Source organism: Marmota monax, unplaced genomic scaffold (genome assembly GCF_021218885.2).
Source record: "Marmota monax isolate L192 unplaced genomic scaffold, Marmota_monax_Labrador192_F-V1.1 WCK01_AAM20220418_F8-fsc00252, whole genome shotgun sequence".
Lineage (NCBI taxonomy): Eukaryota > Metazoa > Chordata > Mammalia > Rodentia > Sciuridae > Marmota > Marmota monax.
In genome coordinates, this window is record NW_026692478.1 from 1,038,576 (window position 1) to 1,060,126 (window position 21,551).

At 41.8% G+C, this 21,551-nt stretch overlaps 1 protein-coding gene across 2 annotated transcripts in view; it reads right to left on the reverse strand.

Annotated features, from left to right (window-relative positions):
• Positions 1-2,806: 2,806 nt before the first annotated feature.
• The window catches only part of Gpat4 (glycerol-3-phosphate acyltransferase 4), a 38,259-nt gene continuing 19,514 nt past the window's right edge, over positions 2,807-21,551 (reverse strand). For both annotated transcript variants that reach the window (XM_046443112.2, XM_046443113.2), the window contains exons 3-13: positions 14,129-14,198; positions 12,986-13,286; positions 12,148-12,222; positions 11,284-11,373; positions 10,995-11,088; positions 10,088-10,203; positions 8,167-8,222; positions 7,529-7,614; positions 6,386-6,514; positions 6,217-6,296; positions 2,807-4,800 (exon numbers count right to left, since the gene is read on the reverse strand). In XM_046443112.2, the coding sequence (XP_046299068.1) occupies positions 4,692-4,800; positions 6,217-6,296; positions 6,386-6,514; positions 7,529-7,614; positions 8,167-8,222; positions 10,088-10,203; positions 10,995-11,088; positions 11,284-11,373; positions 12,148-12,222; positions 12,986-13,286; positions 14,129-14,198 (1,206 nt within the window). In that variant the 3' untranslated portion in view covers positions 2,807-4,691. The remainder of the gene's footprint in view (positions 4,801-6,216; positions 6,297-6,385; positions 6,515-7,528; positions 7,615-8,166; positions 8,223-10,087; positions 10,204-10,994; positions 11,089-11,283; positions 11,374-12,147; positions 12,223-12,985; positions 13,287-14,128; positions 14,199-21,551) is intronic.

Genomic DNA, 21,551 nt, shown 5'->3' on the forward strand with positions numbered 1-21,551 from the left:
ACGCATGCCAGGCAAGCGCGCTACCGCTTGAGCCACATCCCCAGCCCTTAAAACTTATTTACTAGTAATTCCCACTTTTAAAAGCCCTTCTCTTGTTACCATCTGCCACACTTAATGTGAATGGGGACAGGGTCAGGAGAAGGAATTCCAACTATTCATTTTAACAAACTAGACTTTTCCCCTGTTAACTTTTTTCTGGGCTGAGAATTCTGATTCTGTATTCAGTGTTTGGGTTGCTCTCTAGAAAATAATTTGTTTGCAGCCCCATCTTAATGAAGGGTCAAACTTTTTTTTTTTTTTTTGCAGTGTTGGGGATCAAACCCAGGACTTCCAGGCTTCTAGGCCAGCGCTCTGCCACTGAGCTACATTCAAACTTTTCGCAGCAAATTTTATGCCAATGAAAATCTCCAATCTTCAGTTTTTGGCTCACTTTAAAAAATAATCCACATAACATACACTGTCTCTTGGCATTTCCTGTCCCAAGATGTGACTTCGGTGGAGACTTGGCCAAGGCAGATAAAAGGACCTGCAGCCCAGCTCTCGGGTTGACTTCAAATGTCTACTTGCATAGGGTGTCTGCTGTAGGGTCCACCTTCCTGCTGAGAGAAGGCTGACCTGTGGGCTCTGTGGGACCTCCGCAGGCCACTGGTTCTATCCCAGAATGCAGTCATGAAGGGGTCCAGAAGCCCAGGAACTTCACCTCTCAGAAGCAAACACAAAGTTCTTGACGCAGTGGTGCCCACGGGCCTGCAGGCCTGTGGGCCTAAGGCTGCTCCCTGCAGAGTAAGCCCCACACTGACGGAGATAAAGTTTCCCTGGGCCCAAGTTCCAAACTCGGCTGTTTTGTTTCTGTTAAAATGCAATTGTTTTTCTCTGGAGTGTATGGTGACTGCTTGGCGTCAGGAAGATGTATGAAAACCTCCACTTCAATTCAGCATCCCTTTTCTCCCAGACAAACACGGTCGGATTTTAATAAATCAAAGAGCCACACTGTTTAATAAAAATTTATTGACTTACAAGTGATTATTTATCAAAAGACCATTAATAGCAGGTACTGAAATGATGTGTTACTGGGTGGTGCTGGGAGACTAATAGGAAATCAATGCAGCTGGCCGGCCGGAATGCATATGAGAAGCCCACCCCTCCAACAGCTAGAGAAATTTCACCAGCAAAATACACCAGACGCTACCCCTGGTGCAATGAAAAGTTCCCCCTTTTTATTTATCGTTTACAAATGAAATGATCAATACTTTTAATCTAGAGCAAAATTTATTAACTTTCCCATCGGAGAGAGACATATTGACTGGGGGGAGAAGGGGTGTGAGTGCAGTGGAAGATGGATGGCTGGATGGTCGTCTCTTAACCTGTCCAAGAGTCAGTGTGCATGCAGCTGCCCTTCCAGCCTGGGTGTCCCAGGCCACACAGGATGAGCACACCTGGAGAAATAGAGTCTGGCCACCCCAGACATGCAGCATGTAGATGGAGCCTGCAACACTGAAACCTTTCACACATAGGGGAGCAGCAGGAAGCACTGTCCCACTGAGAACTGCATTTTTGGTTAATTTCAGGAAGGAAATGATAGGGTTTATAGACACATATTTCCACAAGGTAGCAGGGTTAGTGCCCACCATTGCTTTTGCCATGAAGATCTACAACATGATGGTGCCCAAAGACCCCTTATAGCTGGCCTGACAACCACACCTCACACCATCAAGCCTTTTTTCACCTGAGAGTAGCAATAGGGAGTAGGGGCTAATACTAAATAAGCAAGCTCCAAGGTTGGTTTTACCATCATGAGGATGTCATCTCAAACTGCTCTATCAAGCTTAGCTTACAGAGCCTGGCCTGGCCGACAGCCTTCTATTGAGTTCTGTCAGGGGAATTTTACTAGCCTTATTAGAAATTTCTTCCTCTAATGGGCTGGATAAAAGTCTCATGCCTGAGTGAAAAGTCTGTCCCAGATCCACAATCCACCCAGCCTACGAGAAGTGCGGGCCCAGCTTCAACAATTTCCTGTATCACTTGGGGACTCAACTCTACACAAGGGGACACTCTCTAGTGATTTAGTTTCACTAGCCTGAAATTTCTTGAGAGCGAGCAAATGGGTTGAAAATTGACTTTTATTTTAAAACCCAGACTACTTTAGAGCTCAAAGCCGTTTGAAATATGGGTTTAAAATGACAGAAATTCCAGAGATGGAAATGGCCTTAGAGGTCCTAGCCCAAGTCCCTAGTTATCAATCAGGATATAGACTCAATAGAAATAAAAGTAACATAGCAAAGGAGCAATAATTTTGGAAGGGGTTGAAGCTGGCCAACACTCCCTCCACTAAGGCCACTTAATTTTATTCAAAGCCCATCTTTACCTTGGCTGATACCCCAAGAGCCAGTATAGTTTATACCTTATGTTGCTTTATATTTCTAGGTGTTGTGAAGTCTTAGCACTTGAGACCAACTCAGCAATCCCAAACCAAGTATTCTGACTTACGGACAGCAGAAGCCCCAGTAAATAGGATGGGGCAGTAGGAAGGGTCTGAAAGCCTTTAATGAGCACTAAATAAGAATGTCACAGACTTCATTTTTGCAGGAATAATTCACCTCCTTTCTCCTGTGACAGGTGTGCAGAATGTGGAGATAAGTGAAAACAAAAACAAAATATATTTTTGAAAAACCTATGCAAATCATGAAATAAGACAGAACATGAATGAAATTTTAGAGGAACTTCTTTGAAGGGATTTTGACCTTCAAGACCGATTTTTAAAGGTCATTCCAACTTGGCATTGAGACACTACAAACATCACCTCCTATAAAGGCTGAAAGTCACTTTTTATTCTTGAACATTACATAAAACAGTTCATAAGAGGCTCTTCTTAGAGTCATAACAGGGTTTTTATTTGAGAGAGAAAAGTTTTCCACTGACTAGGCAAAAAGGCAGGTAGGAGGAAATAGGAGGCCATGTGGGAGATGACAGGAAGGTGACAAGGATGAGTGACATCACAGGGTCAAAGGGGACTGGGTCCTTAAGCATGAGTGATGTGAGTTCATACTTCAGGAGCCTGATCTCACTCCCAGCACATCCCCAAATCCCAGGCCAGTGGGCAACCTTGGAAATATGACACCACAGCTGGGGCAGAATCCTGAAAGGTGCCAAGATTGTGCCACAATGGAGGAGGGGATGGTGGAGGGATGGGAAGATGGATAAATGGGCTGAGGCAACGCTCTCTTCAGAGGAATATAAAACTGGTGGACTGCAGAAGAACCAACAAGAATGGTTTGGCTTTGGATGTGCCTTTACAGTAACTGCAAGTGACCTGGTAGGCCCAGGAGACCTGCAGTTTACCCATCAGCTGTACAGAAGCATGTGATGCACCAATATCCTTGCCTATCCTGCCTCACCTGCCAACCCTTTCCAGGACCTCTGATCCTCCTTTCCCCGCTGTATATATTTCATGCCTCCCAGGGTCCTCACATCCAAACAGTCCCCAACATTGTCCAATCTCCACAAGCTCAACAAATGGGTGCCCTCAAATCCTGTGGTTCCCAACTGCGGAGAAATCTGTGTCTATGCTGGAAATTCTAAATTAACAGAGATGTGCAATGTGAAATGTTTATCTCCTGAACAAAATAATACCTATCCAGAGGCCAAGTGGGTCCTTGAGGTCCCAGGGTCACAAGTCAAGTACGAGAATTGTAACTTTGACAAAAAAACACGTTACTCAGGGCTACATGCAGGGGAGGGTGAGTGAAGGGAAAAGTCCCTCAATTCATTCACCATTCAGTTTTATTACTCACAAAAACAAGTCCAACACCTTGTGCAGCAGCTCTGAGCTCAGACCTTGTCCTGCCACATCCCGTGAACCTGTACTTGTGACACTGCACATTACATGTCCCTCACTCAACACTTGAATCCCCACAACAACCCTGTGAGGTAGGTATCATCACCCTTCCCCTCCTGATCCACATGATGGATGAGGAAATGAGGCACACATTAAACATAGAGCAAGTCATATAGGAAATTCAGGCTCAGCCTGGAGTTTAAACAGAAAATAACTCCTGGCTCTCACCAGACTAGTCAGTGGTCCATTCCTGGTCTCTTTCCATCCCCTCTGGTGATTTCCCATAAGCAGTAGCACAAGAATTTAAAACTTCGTTTTGGTGAATGCAGACAACAATTTTCTTTTCAAGCGTACAGAGTTCCAAGACTGAGGGGGTGATATTTAGGCATTGGCAGTGCCTCTCCTCAGGAGCCAGTGGACCTTCCCCAGCACAGTCCCTGACATGTGGGCAACAATTACAGACTAACACCCAACGTCTTAACAGGGAATGTGGCCGATCTCCCCGACTGCTCAGCCCTGCACAACACACAGAGTGGAGAGCTATTTTAATGGCATTCCTCCAATGGACTTATTGTAAAATAAGAACAAGAAGGCATCTTGTCCTGGGTAGCAACACCCAGCAGCATTCACTTCAGACAGCAAAGGGCAGGCTGTGCTGCCCCAGAGCCCAGGGATCCCCAAAAGGCTCTGAAGTGGCTAGAGTCCTGAGATCTGGAACAGCCCCAGAGGGCCCCAGGGTCTGGAAGGATGCAGCAGTGGGGGCGGTGGCGGTGGTGCAGCAGTGGCAGCAACAAATCCAGCTGGCTCACACGTCAGGATTCAGGCATGGTGGCTTCAGCCAATGTGAGCCACAGACTCAGGAACGGCTCCTGTCCTCGTGGTTCCCAACAATCATCTTGCTATATAGCTTCTGCTGCTCCTCTTTGAACGTGTCCTTCACCTTCTCCCTCTTCAGTCCACCATCCCTGATGAGAAAAAGACCCATGTAAAGCAGAGAAGGCGCTGTGGCCCACCCACATCATGGCAGACGCACGGTGCTGCTCAAAGTCCAGGAAAAACTGGTCAGAAACAATGATACTCCATAGTTTTTTCATTAGGATGTCGACAGAAACCAGCCTAGACAGCTCTCTCTTGCCCAGAGGTTGACATTCATGATTCTTCTAAAAGCACTGTGTAACTGCTTACACCTATTCAAGCAGTTTTTAACATTGTTTCTACTCTGACCTTCACCTTCAACTTACAGAAGCTAAGGGGTATTCTGGCATTATGGGAGGAGAGCTAAGCTTCAAGAAATACGGAAACTCAATTGTCTGTAAAAACTGTCTATCTCTGGTGCTTATTTTGTGACTTTGGGGAAAAAGGTGACTTGACTTCTTTGAGTTTTAGTTTCTTAATTTAAGGAATAATGATTTTTTTTTTTTATATATCCATGTTTTCAAGAGGGTGAAACAAGAACATCACAGCATATCAGAAACACAGTATTTGGTAAACTAAGTGCTCAGTAAACATTCACATTTTTAAAAGGTCATATTCCCAAGGCCATGCTATTACACGAAAATCCACAGTTCAGTTTAAAACTTGATTGTCTATACTTTCTGTTTTCATAAGGCCCATCTAGCCAAATGTCCTCTATGACTGATCCATGCCCTCCATGCCCTTCAGAATGTAGCAATGATGTTCTGTACCAGCATTCATACAGATCAACCTCCTACTGTATGAAGCATAATTACCTCAGACACTAGGATAAAAAGTGATAAAATATGTCCATGGGCCAAATCCCGCCTGACATCTGCTCTTGTAAATAAAGTTTTATTGGGACACAGTCATATTAATTTATTCAAGTTCTAATCCTGGCTGCTTTCACACTATAATGGCAGAAGCAAGCAGCTGTGACAGACATTACAGGCCTAAAATATTTACTGATTTATTATAGAAAAGATGTTAACTCCAGCTCTAGTAGGTAATAAATTAAATGTAATAAATGAAACTTTTGCCTTTCTAAGGATGGTTCAATTCTGTCAAATACACTGAAATCAGAAGAAGTGTTATACTCCTGAGGTTTCAGATCAGCCTCAGGTCATCCCTATCTAAAGATGAGAACTGTCTAAGTACCCTGACATAGTGGTACAGTCCCAGGAAGGTACATGAAATTCACTGCTTCAGTCTAGGCATCCTGAATTCCATGCTCCCAGAGGTCAAGGCACAGGGTACTTCTGAGTCGGGACTAGGGAAAAGAAGTCATAGTGCTCTGTCTCCAGAGATGGTGGGTTTCATTCACTACACCAGGAAGGAAAGGAGCCTTTGTAAAGGAAGCTGATGACTCAGCATCTGCTTCAGAAACACAAGGTCCCCTAGACTCCACGACATCACTCGGCACTTACCACAGCAGGTCCACCAATCCTCCCTGCCTGGCAATGGCAGATTTCACCCTATTGGCAAACTGGACGGCATCTTCATCTTTCTGTAGTAAGAAATGAATAAAGGCCATTCAGCCATGGCTCATGGTCACATGTAGCTAAATGAAGACCTCTGACAGCTGGAGGCACTTACCTCTCTGGTCATGGGAGGCAGGTACCAAACACTGCAGACAATAGCCCAGCTGGTCATCATTCTCAGTAGATATGTCACCATTCCATATTTGCTGCTATTCCAGAAGGCATCACCAAACTGAGGGTCATACTAAAACACAATGGACATTAAGAAGTGAGTAGTTCTAAACATGTGGTATCAACAGCAATGCTCGTGAATGAACCCACTGAGGCAGTATAAGGGTTAGAGTGCTGCTCCTACCCCCGACACGAACACTTATGAAGCAACTCTACACCCAGATAGCTCTGAACTTTAGCCACGCTAATCTCCCCAGACTACTCTCAGCTTCTGCCTCAACAGGGAAGCTTCTTCTAACAGCCATCATCAAACAAATGTCTTCTCTCCTTGGACAGCTTCATGTCTCACCCATAGGCACATACACTCTATTAATAAAGTTTTCAAACATATCCAAAACAGAGACTAAGCTAATATACCCATTACCCAGATTCAAAATTGCCAACATATCATCATGCTTGTTTCATCTATCCTCTCCCCTCATATAAGGCCTATCTCTAACAGCATGTCATTCACTCATAAATATATTTAGTGTGCATCTGTGAAGTAAAGGGATTTTCATCTCTTTTTGTTGGCCTAGACTCAAACAATTTGAAAGCTTATGTTTCTGTATTTATAATTCTATCAAAGCAAATTATCCATTCAGGCAGGAAGCTTAATATTCACTAGCACATCCAAGAGTCTCATGAGGTCTCAACCATGTAGGCACTGTACTTGCCACCAAGAAGTAGGCGTATCATAAACTTTTTTATTTGTCAATGATTCTAATAGAGGTAAATGGCTGTTGAAATGACATTTTGTGGGAAATGGGTCTGTAGCTGTGGTCCTCATTCTAACCAAAAAGTAATTCATTTCCTAAATCGGGAAGTGGGTGGTTATTTCCTCTGAATACTCCCCAGTCCTTTGTGATAGGGTGGCAACCCACTGGTATTCTCCTTCCGCTAGCACTGGACCCACGGTAGCCCAGCACTGCTATACTGGAGAAGAACAACTCATTGACTGGTACATCAGCTCCAGCCTCCACCTTCTTGCTGTATCCGGCCTTGGTGGCTGTGATAAAGACAGCATGCATCCTCAGAGGTCTTGTACCTTGATAGCAACAGGGTAAACTGTGGCTCCAATTTCAAAGCTTCCCTTTTTGAACATCATCACTGATGTATTATTGATGCAGGTTCCTAAAATGCAAGAGAGAATATAAAACACTGTTTTTTTTCCTGGTCCTTTACCTGAAATATTAGGAATTTCTTCCACACTAAATAATAAAATAGGAAAAACCTGTAATAACCTCAACTTATAAAATGAACACCTACAAGAGTCAGGCAAAATGTTGTATTTCCTTTTCCTTTTTTTTTTTTTTTGGTGCTGGGGATTGAACCCAAGGCCTTGTGCATGCGAGGCAAGCACTCTACCAACTGAGCTATATCCCCAGCCCCACTTCCTTCTCTTTATAGGCCACTTTCCCTTATTCCCACACACCAGCCTAGAAGAAGGCCAAAGACATTTGGTAGACTCCACAAGAAGGTGAAAGGGTACTTACTGTCAGCAGTACCACAGAAGATATTAATGCACTGAGGAAATTCACCCCGTGAATCTCTTAGTCCAAATTCTGAATTTCCCTGAGATTTTAGTCCCACAACCAATCTAAAGGTGACCAAAAGGTGACCACGGAGCTGCAATCCTGCATAGCGGTCAACACTGCAGCTCTGTGGGGACCAACTCCTTCTTACCTTCTGGGAAGATGAGGATAGGTAGCTTGCTTTTATCTTGTACATGCTCAGTCAGTCTTTAGAAGAAAAAAATAAGACAAAGAAATAGATAACCTCAGGCCAATCATCATCAAAGTGATTAATATATGTCACACTAGCTTGAGCATGTTAATAAACCCTTGTTTTTTATAAACCCCAAATCTAAAACTCATGAAGAAAATTTATATGGGCAGAGTACTACTATTTAATCCATATAATCATTCAATTCAGTATTAAAGTCTACACACAAAGGATGCTGCTCAGACTTAATACTATCTGCAGGAGGCTCACACATAGCACTCTCAGAAGTCTTGTTGCCTGACTACGCAACAGCCATGCTTGGTTGGACCTTGCTATGGTTTATCCCTTCAGAAACTTGTGGTGAGCCAGTTACAATGGCAATTTAGCAAGGCTCTAAGCAACTTGGTGAGACCCTGTCTCAAAATTTAAAAAATAATAACTTAAAAGGCTGGGGATATGGCTCAGAGGTTAAGTTCCCCTGGGCTCAATCCTTGGTACTTGCCCTCCCACACAAAAAAATTTATGGTGAAATCTGATTGCCTTATAACAGTGTTGGGAGGTGGGGCCTTTAAGAAGTAATTAAGTTGTTAAGAGGGATTAATGCAGTTTTCATGGTACTAGATCAGTTACTTTAAGAGTAATGTCTGTTGGCTGGGGATGTGGCTCAAGCGGTAGCACACTCGCCTGGTGTGTGCGGGGCGCTGAGTTCGATCCTCAACACCACATAAAAATAAAATAAAGATATTGTATCCACCCGAAACTAAAAAAATAAAGAAATATTAAAAAAAGAGTAATGTCTGTTAAACAACTTATTCCTGTCCTAAAAAAAAAAAAAAAGTAGGGTATTAGAAAGCAAGGCAGCCTCTTGTGTTTTGTCTCATCTGCACCTGCCTGTTGCCACTTCTGCTTTTCTATTATGTTATGGTGAAACATGAAGGTCTTGCCAGATGTGGTCACCCAAATGTGAACTTCCCAGCCATGAAGAGCTGTGTATCAAAATAAGTTTTTCTTCATAAATTACCCAATCTCAGGTACTCTGTTAAAACTGGGGAAAACAGACAGTCCCTTGTCTCAATATTCTGTCCCTAAGCAAAGGTGCAGCAACAAGAATTTAGTGGGAGGTTCACAAAGACCTGAGGAAGATAAACTCAACTGAGTCTTGATGTCATTACTGCAACTCTTTTCATTACATGCACCAGAAGGAGACTGAGCAGCAGTTTGTGTGTGTTTCTTTCTTTTTTTCTTTTCCAGAGGAGTTTTGTGTGTGTGTGTGTGTGTGTGTGTGTGTATGATAACGAATCTGTTTGGAGATTTCTAATAGCAATCAAAGTTCATACTTTTTTTTTTTTTTTGGAGAGAGAGAGAATTTTAATATTTATTTTTTTTAGTTTTCAGCGGACACAACATCTTTGTTTGTATGTGGTGCTGAGGATCAAACCCGGGCTGCACGCATGCCAGGCGAGCGCACTACCGCTTGAGCCACATCCCCAGCCAGAAAGTTCATACTTTTAATTAACTTTTTTTTTATGATACTGGGGATTGAACTCAGGGGTGCTGTACCACTGAACTACATCTCCAGACCTTTTTTTTTTTTTTTAATTTTTTATTGTCAGACAGAGTCTCACTAAGTTGCTGAGGCTGGCGTCTAACTTGTGAACTTCCTGCCTCAGTCTTCCAAGTTGCTGTGATGACAGGTGTACATACATCACAACCAGCTTATACTTTTCATATTGTTTTAGGAAAAAATTCATTATGAGAAGAGTATAGGCCCTGTGTAAGAACTATACTCTACAGTGAATTATAACTTTACAGTGGATGGATAACTACCCCTAAAACGTTTTCTGTTTATGTTACAACTGGGCAAATAGCATTGTTCATTTACCTCTTAGCCACCAGGTGGCGATCTTTCACTTCAGAACGCTCAAACCAGACGTGGGGGCAGGACTTCACCATGGCTCTCTGAATCACACCCATGAGTCCCCCGTGCACTTGACCCACCTAATCTCAGACAAAAGAATAATTAGGAAGCCACCCTCTCACAATACCCCCAACTCTGGGGAGAAGCCATAGGTCCCAAAAATGAGTACTCCAACCTTCATCCATAGATATCTGATTGCTAACTGCAGGTTTCTCACTATCAAAAAACCACTCTGAATCCTAAATGTCTCCTTTTAACCAGAGATATACAATTAAAGAAATAACTTAAAACCCTAAATAGTAAAGTTGAGTGATCCCTTGTGTCCCTCCCAGGTGTGTGCCAGGTGCAGTGGCACACACCTATAATCCCAGTTACTTCAGAGGCAGGATGATTTCAAGGACAAAGACAGCCTGCGCAACTTTAATACCCTGTCTCAAAAATAAAAAAGGAGCTGGGGACATACCTCAGGGGTAGAGCTGCTTATTTAAGTATGTGTGAGGTCCTGGGTTTGATCCCCAGTACTGAAATGCATGAATGAATAAAATGCCCCTCTGGCCATTCTCAAATGCCCTCGAATCCAGTCCTTTCAAGTCCCCATCCTCATCCTATACCCTTTCTTCCGTGGTTTGCCACAAAAAAAGCCAAAGTACCAACTTTAGCCACAATCTTATCACTTCAGAATACCTCCTATTTCCAAGTCCCTAGTCCCCAAGGAGTTCCCCAAGGTGACAATCTAGATCAAGGGTCCACGGGTAACAATATGCTTACATATTTATACCCTTAAGAAGGTGCTTTGTGAAAGGTTCAGAGGTCAACCAATTATGACCCTTTAAGGAGTCCTGCCTCAAAAAAATAGGAGGAAAAAACTTACCATGGCATAGTAGCCGTCACTGGCCAAAATGATCACATCAATAGGAGATGTATGATTGGCCACACAGATGCCTCCATTTCTTGGTCTGTTTTTTCTAGTGTAAAAAATATGCAAAGCAATAAAAATGAGTGTGAAACGATTAACTTAGAGCATATCTGTCACCTCATAAATTTCACCAGCTCTAACTTAAAGCTCAGAAGTCTCTTTGCAATTGGCTGAGTGCAGGTGAGTCCAAGTCACAGTTTGGGCCAGCACCATCTCCCTTTGCATCCAAACAAAGTTGCCTCACCTGTCATGATAGGTAATGATGGCTGTTAGGGCTCGCACACAGATCCGATAACACATCAAGTGAACGTGTTTACTCAAGAACTCCTTAAACCTGCAACAATAGGAAAAAGTCTGAGGTTTTATCTTACCTGTAAGAAGATGGGACAAGTTTGACTCCAACCATTTAAATCTGAAAAATGCTTTTATAAATATTACTGAGTATTGTAAACCCTGTAAGGTATTATCCTCTTTATGTCACACAAGATGAAACAAAGAAATGGCAACAAGACTTGCTTACATTCCCCTACATTATTGGTTCAGTATTCATAGCCTATAACTCCCAACACAGGTGGGCCAGGGTATCTCCTCGAGTCCTTTCCCCTAGTCATTCCCAGAGGCAGGCCAAGCCCAGAGTTCAACCTCCTCACCAGTCCCAGCATTAGAGAAGTCTGCTAGCCCTACAACTTCCCTGAAAGAACAAAGCTTAAAAAAAAAAAAAAAAAGACAAAATCTACTCGCATTCCTAATTATTTTTTTAAAACTTTACCCTCTTCCTTATCCCATCAATTTATCAACTTAGCAGAATGCTCAAAATTGAGTGATATGCTATAAAAACTGTTAACACTTGGGCCCTGGACCCTATGTTTTTGTGGTTGCTGCCTTTTTGTCTTAAAATGCGAAGAGTATGAGGGCTGAAGGACAAAAAAACCCAAAACCAAACAAAATAGTCACAGGTCAAGATCAATCACTAAATGAAAGCCTTTACTGTTACCACAGGGTTACTTTATGGATTGGGTTAGTATCTGAAAGAGTAGCTTGGCCTGCAGTATCAGCCACCATTCCCAGAACTGACCGCCCCACAACTGAGCACTTGTGCTCTACTTACCTCCCATTCGGTAAGTATCCCACCACAGTTGTGCCCACCACCAGGAGGCTAATCCCCGTGAACGCAAGAGCTATCCTGTAACAGGAAGACAAATTGAAACACAGCAAACCAAGTGAATGTGTGAAAATGAAAGCAGGAATCCCCAAAACCACCTGCAAGATCTGAGCACCTAAGACCAGGCAAGAGTTCCACCCAGAAATGCAAGCAGACTATCAGAACCAGGGATCACTATAATTCCAAATGGGAAGCCAACTATGAATCTGTTTCTCAGCTGACTAGCACCTCAGGCATCAGGCAGTTAAGAGTGACAGGAAACCCTAAAGCAAGCTGTTCTGCCCTTGGGCAACTACTGTCCTGCTGTCTTTCCCCTGCCCTCTGGCTTTACACCCTGGCTGAAGCAAAGCCTCTCTGAAGCAATAGGAGGCAGAGCCTAAAGGTACTGGCATGTCTCAAGGCATCCTCGGAACACACAGCACAGAAAAACAGAAATCGCCAGCGCCTCTGTGTTGGAGAGGCGAGCTTCAGGAAGAAAGGCCATGCCCAGGGAGCAGTGGCCAGAAAGCACATGATGTTCCCTGTCCCTGTGTTCAGTCCATCTAGACAAGCAATCTATCTTCATAAAACCCTACTATTTCCGTCTGATATGCAGAGAATCCAAGGGCCTTTAAAGGATAACCATACCAAGGTACTTTTTTTCAAGAGTCAGATGGACTGAAAAATGAAAGAATCACACTATTCTTTCTAAAATGGGAAAACAAAACAGAGAGATAGGCAGATCATGCTTCGGGCTCAGGAAAAGCAGGTCAAGTCTTTTATCTTCACCAGACCTTGCCCTCACCTGAGTGGTAGAAGAAAGCAATACCGAATCAGCACTCCTAACCCCCACAAGACAGTAAGCCGAAGACTGATGTACTGGAAATTATAATTGGTTCTGCTCAGCAGGTTCCAGGATTCCAATTCCTCCGCCGAGAATCTCTTTGTCACCTCATCATCCATAATGGTCTCCATTCCTTTCCGGCAAAAGTAGAAAATGTCAGAGAGCTCAAACTCTGGAGTATTATCCAGAGCCTTACTACTACCACTTCGGCGAATCTCTTTGATCTCTTCTTCTAGTGAAGTAGGATCTTTAGCAATGATTCCTACAAAAGAGAACACCCTGGTCAAGCAGCAAGCTAGGAAGGAGCATGTTAGAAATAGGGTACAAATACTGCATTTTAAATAGTGAAGGGTACCTGTGTGCTATGGTTTAACAACATTTTAAGTGTGTCCCCCTAAAGATTCAAAACATTATTGAGAGCTATGCATTTTTAAGAGGTAAGGTCTCATGGAAGGTGATTAGGTCATGGGGTCATGTCTGATCAGAGGACAAACACTGGTATCTTGGGGAGTCAGATCTGCAGAAGTGGATTAGTTCCTGCAAGATAAGGAACTAATTTCCAAAAAGCAAGATCAGACCCTCCCCATTCTCTTGGGTACTCTCTCATTACGTAACCATCTCCTTACTTCTTCCTTCCCTCACACATGCTCGCTTGCCATGTGATGCCATCTACCACATCGTGAAGCAGCCAGGCTCTCAGCAATGCCATGCTATGCTATCTGGATTTTTCTTTTCTTTTGGTACTGGGAATTGAACTCAGGGGCACTTGACCACTGAGCCACATCCCCAGCCCTATTTTGTATTTTATTTAGAGACAGGGTCTCAAATGAGTTGCTTAGTGCCTCGCCTTGCCATTGCTGAGGTGGGTTTTGTACTGAGATTCTCCTGTCTCAGCGCCCCTAAGCCTCTAAGATTACAGGCATGCGCTACTGCACCCTGTATTTCTCTATGCACCAGAATGAAGAGCCAAATAAACCTTTTTTCTTTATAAACTACCCACTCTCAGGTTATAGGAACAGAAAACAGACTAAGTGTACGATTGAAAGCACTTAGGAACATATTTCAAAGAGCTCTTTTAGGCTAAGAATCAAGACACAATCTTACCGTTGGTATAGGGCTTATAAAGTTGGTGGTTCTTCTCCTTGGCTCCTCTCTCCATTCTCAAGGTAGCCCACTGTTGGGAGAAAAGGGAGGTGATGGCAAAATATGAGAGCATGAATGAGATCCTTTTTCAATCAGTGAGCACCTCCTTTTCCACTCTGTGAAAGGGATTGGACTATAGCCAAGCAGCACACGTTCTGAAAGGGGACCCACACCCCTCTCAGAACAGGACCTTCCTTGATAACCAGGACCCCACTAAGCAGGTTCCAGGATTCCAAGTTACTGAGAGGAAAGAGCTGGAAACCCCAAAAACCTGGGCAAGTCACTCAGGCTTTGTTTCTCACTGCCTGAACCTCTTTTCCCTGTATACTTAAGGAACTTGCCAACTGACAGTACCCAACTAGCAAAATCACGTATCTTTTCAAATTAATCCAGAAAGCAACAATTTTAATTTTCAAGGATATAAAGGACTTAAATAATGTGTATGTCTGGACTGTAACAAGAGTAACCTTTTTGCAGAAGAAACCCACAACAACACAGAAAGCCCTGGGACTGCTTCACTGAATTAAATGTGGTGGGTATTTGGAAATTTTAAAAATCCAGTTCAGGTTAAGGGTATGGCTCAGTGGTATAGTATTTGCCTAGCATATATGAGGCCCTGGGTTCAATCCCCAGCACTGCAAATTAAATCATTCAGTTTCAAAGCCCAAGTTTAGCCCTCACTAGCTGTCTTACTCAAGATCTCCCCATCCCCTCAGAATCTTGGTCTGTTTACCTGCAATAGAAGATCAACACTATCGTGACACCTCTTACTTTGTGGGGTCTTTTAGGATCAAACAACATCATGCATGTGACAGAACATGGAAACACAAAGCACTCTGTCGTCTTACTACTCAAATCTTTGAACTCTAGAAGAGACTGAGAAAGTGGCTGTCCTGGAGCTCTCTACCTTCATTAAAACATTTTTAACTGAAGTAAAATAGAATCAGAGGCTGAGGTGGAGTCCTTCCACTATCACATAATGAAAGGTAAAAACAAGAGCTAGCTCACTCATTCCCTATGGGAATATGTTATCACTGAACAGAAAGTTATTTCCACATTGAATCAAGAAAATATTAAAAAGATGTCTTCAAAATTCTGTGTCCACAGTTATGCAAGGCGGGAGAGAACCCTATGGTGCCATGCAAATGCAAAACACACCTGGCCCAAAGTATCTGATGTAGATTCTGCTGGTAGAGCCTCAAGTACCAGCTAGATTGCTCTGCATAATCTAGCAAAGCCAAAAGTGGGAAATGAGTATAATCAGTGACTTAATCCCAAATGGAAATTTCTTCAAATGCCACTGTCTTAAAAAAAAAAAAAAGGTGGTTCTCAAGAGTCATCCACTCAAAAAATGTTGAAGGCCAGAAAACGCAACCCATTTTCTATATTTCAGATATTTGACAGCTGATATCTTTGGCTTTATGCTTATATGGATTATCTCTTCTGGAAAAAAATGTTAAAATAATTCCTAAAATGGAGGAAGGTAAATTCCACCTGTTTTTCTGGAACAAGGAAAGAGGTTTAAAAAAAAAAAAAGAAAAGAGGCAAGACAAACCTAGACATAGAGATAACAGGTTACTCAACCAAAATTTAAGGTTTTACATTTGGGCCAAAACTCCGTATTGGTGTAACAATGTTCAGTACAGAAACATTTGATTCTGTTATGACAATACTGATACATTAGACAGCAATAGGTAGGTGAGATATGACATCAGGCTGTGGGTTTTGCTTTAATTGGAAGGGTGTCTCTGAGATTCTCCACCTCTTTAAGTAAGAGCTCAGTGGTCAGTGGGTGGGGTTCAAATTCCCAACAATCTAATCACTGGGTTGTTTGGGTGATTAGTCCCATATCCAGAGAATATTTAGAATATTTAGGATCCCCCTTTAAGTCACACCATTAGCATAAACTGTGTGATCAGAGGAGTGAAATGTGAGCCAAGCACAGTGGCACTGGCCTGAGGCAGAAGGATCACAAATTGAAGGCCAACTTGAGCAACTCAGTGAAACCCCATCTCAAAATAAAGAGGGTTAGGGGTATAGTTCAGTTTTCAAGCACCTGAATTCAATCCCCAGAACTGAACAAATAAAAGGGTTGGTGAGCAGGAAGTTCACTGCAAATAATAAAAAGACACTACTATCACTCAGCAAATTCCTAGGGTTTTAGGAGCTCTGTGACAGGAACTGGGCCCAAAGACCAGCTACATTTTATACTATGATACCACAGGACAATGCACAATACAATAGCAATGTCTGGAAACTATGCAATTGGATTCTCTGAGCTGTCACTTTAAGTAGTTTGTGGGGCAGGGGTAGAGTGCTTGCACAGCCATGGGTTCAATTCCCAGGACTGCTAAATAAATAAACAACCAACCAACCTAGCTTCAGAATTCATTTCACCATAAAAATCTCTTCCTCTGAACTGAGATGCCAGGCTATTCAATATTTAATTACATATTCCCCTTTCAGCCCAAGACAATTTAAGGGCATTAATACAGTGATCTTAGGTAACATTAATCTGAATGGAGATCTTGGCAGGTAAAATGTAGATGGTTCTTCATGCAGCATTTTTGCTAGTTATTTATTCTATTAAACACTATAATTTAGGAACTAATAAAATTAGTTAAGAGCTACAGTCCTGGCAAAACTAATCTCAGCAGAAACTTTCCCCTTCTTTTCAGTCAGTCTCCATTGCATTTTCCCATGAATTAGAAACTGAAGAACCTGGCATTTACAAAAAAGATGCTTTGATCATCTATCCCCTTCTATTTCCCATGCAAACACTCCACCTTTAACACATCTCTTCCTTCCTTCCTGCTACTGCCAAGTCTACAACTTTATTCTTAATTTTACAGAAGTGCCAACTTTATGTTTGCAATGAAAAAGTCCAGGCAGCCCTCCCAGTGCAGCAAGCACATTCAGAGGCAGCACACTTGCTCCTGATTCACAGCAAGCCTCCTCTAGTGTTACTCCCAATCTTGGTGAGTAACACCTCTCCCTTTAACCACTCCAGCTTTCAAGGTCCCTCTATGTTACCAAACCCTAGCAAGTCACTGCTTAAATAGCCCTCTCTCACACATCTACCTCTTGTTTCATGCCACTTCATCATTCACTCCCTTATTCTCTTGTTACACTAATTGCTTTTTTTTCCTCCAGAGTCTGATCTTGTCATTCACTTGCTCAGAAAAGCTCAATGACTAAAGAAATATTCAGGCCAAATAAAATGGCATGTGCCTGTAACCCCAGCTATTCAGAAGGCTGTGGCAGGAGGACCAAAGGTTAGTGGCCTGCATTAGCACTTCAGTGGCAGAGCTCTGACTTCCATCCCTAATATTATACAAAAAACAGAAAGAGAAAAAAATATATTGTAACCTACCCCCTTTCTTCACAAACTGGTTGTTTTTGCTCTAGTGTGTGGTGTGCTGTCTCTAAACAAGACTTTCATCTTTATTCACTGCACTTCTATTATGCTCTGTCTTCTTCATTTTTAAGATACAATTCAAATGCCAAATCTAAGATGAAATGTTACCTACCCAATTCCTGCAATCAGAATTAACCTTTGCTGAATTAGTTATGAGTGCATATTTGTGTTTCCAATGGGACTACAAATACATTGAAAGGAAGGAGCCAACTACTCATATGTGCATTCTGGCAGAGTCTGGGAGTGCCTTGCACTAAGCAGGTAGTCAATGAAGGGTCCATTTCATTAATCAACTCCCAGTATTTCTCTTCACCAACCTCTCCATATGAGAAAAGACCTGAAGTAACAAACCTAAGACTTCCCTGATATGAATCGTCCCATCTCCTTCAGTCTGTCCTTAACCTACCTTTCAAGGTTATAATAGAATTGCACTTCTCACAGGGTAGGAAAGACATACATAATTAGCAACACTTCTTTCACTACAGCCATGGGAGACAGGAACTACCACACCCACTCTATAGATGAAGAAATAGAAAATGGAAAAATTCAATGACTGAGGTCAAGTTTTAGAGTTGGCAGGGAAAGCCCAAAGTATTTAAGGTAAAGGTTGCCTGACCCAAAAACAAATGCCCATTTATTGCAATCCCACTATCTTGTATTCAACTTCACCACCACCACCGGTTTCTGTGACTCTCTACCAACATACTCAACTTTGGAGCTGAACACTGATCAGATTTCAAGAGTCTCATCTTCTCTAACTGACCTGATCAATTCCTTTCACCTCAGGCAGAATTCAGGTCATTTATTTTCATCTTTCTCCTTTTTACCCAGGCATTCTTCTCTCCCTTTTCCCAAGCCAAAAAATACCATCACCACTTGTGCAGAGGACATCTGAAGCAAAACACCAAGACAACATGCTGCTCTCTGCACAAGATAGTCTTCAGTAACTCAGCACAAGAGAGGGGACAGACAGACACTGATCCCATCACTTATATCCTCTTCATCTCCCCCAGTGGCAGGTATACAAATATCTTCTCTGGGTTTATTTATAGAGAACGAAATATGAAAAAGAGCTGTTAAGCCAGAGCTGCTTAGGTCTGTCAAAACCATAGGTATATATACTGCACGAACTATCATATATTCAGTTTTAATAATCTTTATGAATATTATGTAGTAAAATGTGAAAATGTCTAATAACAAAAGAAAATATCCACAAAATTAAATGTCCACACTATTAACACAGTCAAAATATCAATGTGTATTTTTCATCAAAGATTGAAAAGAAATATAATAAGCAAATAAAGGTGTTATAAACTGTGGGACATGGATGAATGTTTAAAATTATCTATTAATATATTATTTATCTGGTTGTAATAATAACCAGTAAAATATATAGCCTCTAGTGACTGGCTTTGTAACATTACTATTCTCCAAAAAGTGGCATCATTTATTTTGCTCAAGAATCCACAGACTATAGATAGGACTGGCATAAGCTGGGCGGATGGAAGAATGAGGACTGGAATCCTTGGAAGGTTCACCCTACCATGATGTGCATGAGATGCTGGGACTGTGATCTGAGACACCTACAGGTGTCCTACCTTTGCCACATCTGGTGGCTGGGTTCCAAGAAAAAGCCAGATAGAAGATATATCTCCTTTTCTAAACCTAATATCACAAGGTGCAACACCTCAAGTTCACCACTACTATTTCTTGGAAACAAATCACTAATTAGGCTCACATTCAAGAGTGGGTAATCCAGATCCACCTTCTGAAGATGAACAACAGAATCACCTGGGGGTGGGGTATTTAGGGAAAAAAGTCTACCTAGAGGAATAGGGATGTAGCTCAGTGGTAAAGCACTTGCCTAGTATATGAAATGCCCCCGATTTGATCCCCAGAACCAATTAAATCACATCTTAATGCCCCCAAATAAGTTATTTTTAAAAAATATTGCTGGATGTGGTGGCACACATCTGTAATCTCATCAGCTCACAAAGATATCAAGTTCAAGGCTAGCCCAATAATTTAGCAAGGCCCTAAGCAACTCAGTGAGTCTCAAAATAAAACATAAAAGGGCTGGGATATAACTCAGTGGTAAAGCACCCTGGGTTCAATCCCCAATACCAAAACAAAAAACAAAAGGCTTCCCTAAATGATAAAAATGTATATATCAGGAGAGAGACAAGTGAAGAAAGAAAAAAAATAAATAAAGATAGAAGACAAAAGGAAAAGGAAACTATAGCTCCATTATTCCCAAATTCCTGGGAAATTTTTATAAGATGTTAAAGTTATTGTAAATTCAATTATTTATGAAAATTACCTGATTTGATTAATGCTTATGTTAGACTATACAATGTATTTTCAAATTAGATAAAACAAAGGGAGATGTATTTTATTTCAAATGAGATAAAACAAAGGGAATGTACCTATAATACAGGCACATTCTAAACATTATTTATTAGATAGAGGAGACAATGTCAGCCTGAAGGTCCTGGAGACCAGATCACTATAAACATTCTGTGATCCATGATCAAAGAATTGAGTTCCCCAGGCTGACACTGTTCCCATATGCCTTCCCATGCCCACCCCTTTTCTTTAAAAGAACAGCCTAAAACCCCAAAAGCGCATCTGACTCTTAAGTAGCTCCAATTCTTCAGAATGCATGTCTCCACCTTTCATTCTCTAATAAAAATTTATTTTTACTAAAACCAGAGATGGGGCTGGGGCTATATCTCAGTGGTATAGCACATGTGAGGCTCTGGGTTTGACGATCAGCACCACATAAAAATAAATAAAGGTATTGTGTCAATCTACAATTTAAAAAAATTAAAAAAAAAACAAAACAAAACCCTGAGGTCTCCTTAAATTTTTTTCTATAACATGACAAGAGCCTAGAAGGTCCAAATAGGTCTCCTCAGCCTCTCAAGACCTCCCTTACTCCCAAAACTGCATTAAGATAATCTCTGAACTATCTTAAGTTTTAAAATTACGTATATCATCCTAATATAGAAAAAAGTGAAGAGTCTAAAAAAGGTAGAAAGAAAATCTCTGCCATGAGATTAAACCTTTATGTTCCCTCCGCCAAAATCTTAAAACCCAGTCCCCAATGTGATATATTTGGAGGTGAGGTCTTTGGACAGTATTAAGATTATAAAGGTAGAGTCTTCATGAATGGGGTTAGTGCCCTCAGAAAGAAAGCCCAGAGAGCTCCCTCATCCCTTTCTATCACCTGAGGACACAGAAAGACTGATATCTGGGAACAGGCAGCAGGCCCTCACCAATCACTGAATCTGCCATTATGTTGCTCTTGGCTTCAGAACCTCCTGAACTATGAGAAGTAAATTTCACAGGTCACCCAGTACATGGCAGTTTGCTATAGTAATTTACTTTACAGGGGATTGACACTCCTCTATAAAATAAAAACAAAAACAGAAAAAAAATCACCCATAAATATGGGTGTCTTTTAGATATATACATGGAACACAAGATACATCTTTTCCAAGGCTTAACACTGGCTTGGACAAATCAAGTTCCTACCAAATATTATCACTGATAAAAGTAGTATTGAGTTTTCTATTAAAATCAACTCAGAACAGAAACCAAAGGTGACACACTAATAGACTGGACACTCTCCCAGAACCTCCGTAAGCCCCTGCAGGCATGCACCAGTCCTTTCTAGCTCAACCCTTATTCTAGCGTATAGCCAACTCAGTCTATGAAGCTCCACAGGACAGGTACTATAGGGTACTCTGAACCCTTTATGTGCCCAGTCCTCTAGGAAGTAAAATCTATTTTTAGAAAAAAAATTTTTTTTCCCCTTTTTTGCCATGCTGGGGATTGAACCTAGGACCTCATGCTTCCTGGGCAAGTGCTTTAAGACTGAGATACACCCTCAACACCTACCACTTTATTAATTTATTTATTTTATTAATTTAAAAAAATGACAGCAGAATGCATTACAATTCT